A 3,817-nucleotide genomic window follows, 5' to 3' on the forward strand; every position below is an offset into this window, starting at 1 on the left:
TGAGGAAGCAGAGATGGGCCTGTCAGCTCCCCAAGAGAGATGCTCGGGGTGGAAATGGAGTGGCGGATTGAAGATGATTGTCGTATGATGGTGATAGTAATGATGTCAGTGTTGATGAGAATGGTAGTACAAATATTGCTAGTAATTAAATCTGATAATGACAGTGATATCAACAATAATATCTTTTAATATCATTTTACAATGGTGATAATGATAATACCAGTAAAAATGGTAATGATAATCAATATTTCTATTACTCTTACTATTAATGTTATTTTTGACATTATTCTAATCATTATAATTATTGTTATTATTATTATTATTATTATTATTATTATTATTATTATTATTATTATTATTATTATTATTATTATTATCATTATTATTATTATCATTATCATAATTATTATTACTATTATTATAATTATCATTAGTTATCACAATTACAATTATCATTATTATCATTATTGTTATCGTTATCATCATCATCATCATCCTCATCATCCTTATTATTGATATTATTATATTTTTATTATCATTATTATTATTTTTAATATTATCCATCATCATTATTATCGAACTTATTATTGGTATTATTATCATTATCATTATTATTGTTGTTGTTGTTGTTGTTATTGTTGTTGCTGTTGTTATTAACTGTTATCAATATTGCCTTTATTTATCTCATAATTACCCTTGTTGTTGTTGCTGTCATCAACATCATCATCACCATCATTAATATCATTATCATCATCATCATTATTGTCATCATCATCATCATTATTATTATCATAATCATCATCACATTATCATTGTTATCATCAATATCATCAGTCATAATTATTATTATAGTTATTATCATCATCGTCATTATCATCATCATCATCATCATCATTATTATCGTCATCCTCATCCTCCTCCTCCTCATCATCATCATCATCGTCATCGTCATCGTCATCGTCATCGTCATCGTCATCGTCATCGTCATCGTCATCGTCATCATCATCATCATCATCATCATCATCATCATCATCATCATCATTATTGTTATCATCATCATCATCATCATCATCATCATCATTATTATCATCATCATTATTATTGTTATCATCATCGCCATCATCATCATTGTTATTGTCGTCATCATTATCATTTTCATCATCATTATAATTAATATATTAGTAGTAGTAGTACCAATGTTATTATCATTAGTCCTTATCTTTATCACTAATACCGTTATCACTATCATTATAATTGTTATTATTATTATTGCTTCTTATAATTAATCAATCTATAATAACAATTATCTAATTAAAAAGGTTCGATAAAAAATTGGACCTCGTAGGCGCTGTCAAAAGCAGTTGGCCATTTATGCGAACGGGTGAATCTCCTTAGACTCGAGTTACAGTGTGTATATGTTACGACTTCTTCTGATAAATATTGCATAAAAATTGTAGGTGAATTATTTATTTATAATATTTTATAATTAATTTAAGTAATAAAAGTCTAAATTAATGGTATGAAGATGGAATTGTGATGCGAGGAGCCTCTGTTTTGTAACCCTGAAATAGCACGATTTGTTATTGACAAGCTGCTCCAGCTGGCAATGGGCGCGTCGGCGATTCCCGTGATTTTGATGACCCTCTTTTGGGGCCTGGTGGGCGTGGTGCTGCCCGTCGTGCTACCCAAAGGACCCAACAGGAGGTGAGCTGGCAAGGAGGATTCGAGGGAGGACTGAGGAGCGAAATCTCGGAGAGAAAATGCCCGAACGGCTTTCCTCGGACGCCATCGGGCATCCCTGGCCTTTTTTCTCTTTTCTTCCCAGATGCGGCCTTCGAGCACCGGATCTCTTTGTTGACTTGAGTTTGTAGGCATCTGTTACCGAGAGCGATGCAGTTTCCAGAGAGGAAGGCCAAGACCAGGGTATTATGCGAACCCGAAAATCCAAACCAAACCTTTCCTACCTTCTATGTACCTCCTAGACGGGGAAACCTCCTGTGCCTCCTGTATTAGCGAGCCAACTTACATGCAACATTAAGTAGTGTTATTTGTTTATTCTTCCGTAGATGTTTTGACATTTAAGGTGACATATTGGGAGACTTCAAGTTGTATAAGTCTAGTAAATAGTGGAGTTGATTTGCTGCTGCATTAATTTTGACCACTGTTAAGTTATACAGAAAACGAAGGAAAGGTTTAGAAGACACCTATGGGGTTTTCAGAATGGGATTATGGTAGATTTCATGGTAAAGTTTCAGCTACCCTCACCCATGTGGTACAAGGCCAACTGAATGACTGAATGACTTTTCACCTATGGTACTTACTACCTTCATAATTTGTAATGGCTGAATAATATTCAAAGAGAAACCTTGAAACAATGTGCGTAGGCTAAAAATAACATCAGAAATTAAGAAATTAGGTATTGACAAATGCTTTTCAGAAGTCCACAGCGATTGGGTGGAGCTGCCAATAAGAAAGTGATTGGATGGGAGTGTGAGGGTGAAGCCCCAGGGTTTGGAAGGGTTTTGGATCATATGACAATGTTCTTGGTTTTCCCAGGAATGGCTGGAGTAATAGAGATTAACTCAGAGGGGTGTGGTCAGTTTGAAAACAGTACCAATACTTTAATTTTTTTTATCTGTGATGGAAGGTAACAAGAGATTCACTTCTATTACAGTGTGGATAAGTCAAAGAAGGAATAATGACTGCAAGATGGATGACTGTGAGAAAAAAAAAAGAGACCGATTTCAGGGTAATTTTTTGGTGTTATTTCTTTATCATGACAGTCGGGCCTTCCCCTACAATAACATTTATACTATTAGATTTATTCTTGTGTAATGAGAATGAATCTGGTGATCATTTACCATTGCAATCATGGCCAACAATCTTGGTGTGATAGTGCCAATAGCACGGAGGGCATGAAGTATAACAGGGAAATTAACCACATGCCGCCGGAGAAAATGCATAAAAAATGGGAAAAATGCTGTGTTCATTTTTTATTTTTTGGTGAAATATGTCTGCACATAGATGGTTCTGTTAGTGCTTAGCCACAAAGGAGTCAATTAGTAGACCATGTAACTTTAACTAATTTCACCTTTCCTTGAGTTTTATTATAGACATTGGAATTACTATATTGTTATAAACATTAGTAACATCAAAATAAGATAGCATCAAATGTTTTCATAAATCAAGGAAAAGGGTAAATAGGCAAAACAGGCAGTACTTGTAATTGGCTCATTGTTGACTTAGTACAAGTGTAGCCATCTATATGTAAAAACAATTAATAAAGTAAACTCACAGTGGGCATGGCATGTACATACATACCATGCCCATCGGCATTGGGTGGAGATTGGGAGTTAATCTCATGTGAGTGCATCCTTACTATAAAGAATGGCATGAAATAATTGTTATTACCAAGCATGTAGTAATACATGAACTACTTGACAGATAGCAATAATGAGCTATACCGTCAGAGTAATGGTCATTGTCACGATGGGAATAAGACGAGGGATTTAAAAGAAAGATTGGCTAATCCTTTTTCTTCTCTGTCATGTATCTCCTTTATTTTTTTTCTTTGTGCAGGAAATGGGATAGAGGAAAAGTTTGTTTGCATCAAAATATCCATTCCATACACTGTTTAGCTTGAAATCCTGATTGTCATTTACTGAAAATTGTCCTTTTTTTCTTTCACACAGCCATCCAACCTTTCAATTATTATTTCTTGTTTCAATTAGTGTTTTCCATCAAAAGTGGAAGTATTGGTAAGTGATTACGAAGTGTTCTCATCCCTCTCAGACAAGTCTTTGTGGTATTGTTTCAT

The 3,817-nt window shown here is 34.2% G+C and overlaps 1 protein-coding gene across 1 annotated transcript in view; it reads left to right on the forward strand.

Annotated features, from left to right (window-relative positions):
* Positions 1-1,571: 1,571 nt before the first annotated feature.
* The window catches only part of LOC125048264 (V-type proton ATPase subunit e 2-like), a 13,977-nt gene continuing 11,731 nt past the window's right edge, over positions 1,572-3,817 (forward strand). Inside the window, exon 1 of the mRNA XM_047646876.1 lies at positions 1,572-1,704. Coding sequence (XP_047502832.1) covers positions 1,607-1,704 — 98 coding nt within the window. The 5' untranslated portion in view covers positions 1,572-1,606. The remainder of the gene's footprint in view (positions 1,705-3,817) is intronic.

This window comes from Penaeus chinensis, chromosome 43 (assembly GCF_019202785.1).
Source record: "Penaeus chinensis breed Huanghai No. 1 chromosome 43, ASM1920278v2, whole genome shotgun sequence".
NCBI classification, from domain to species: Eukaryota; Metazoa; Arthropoda; class Malacostraca; order Decapoda; family Penaeidae; genus Penaeus; species Penaeus chinensis.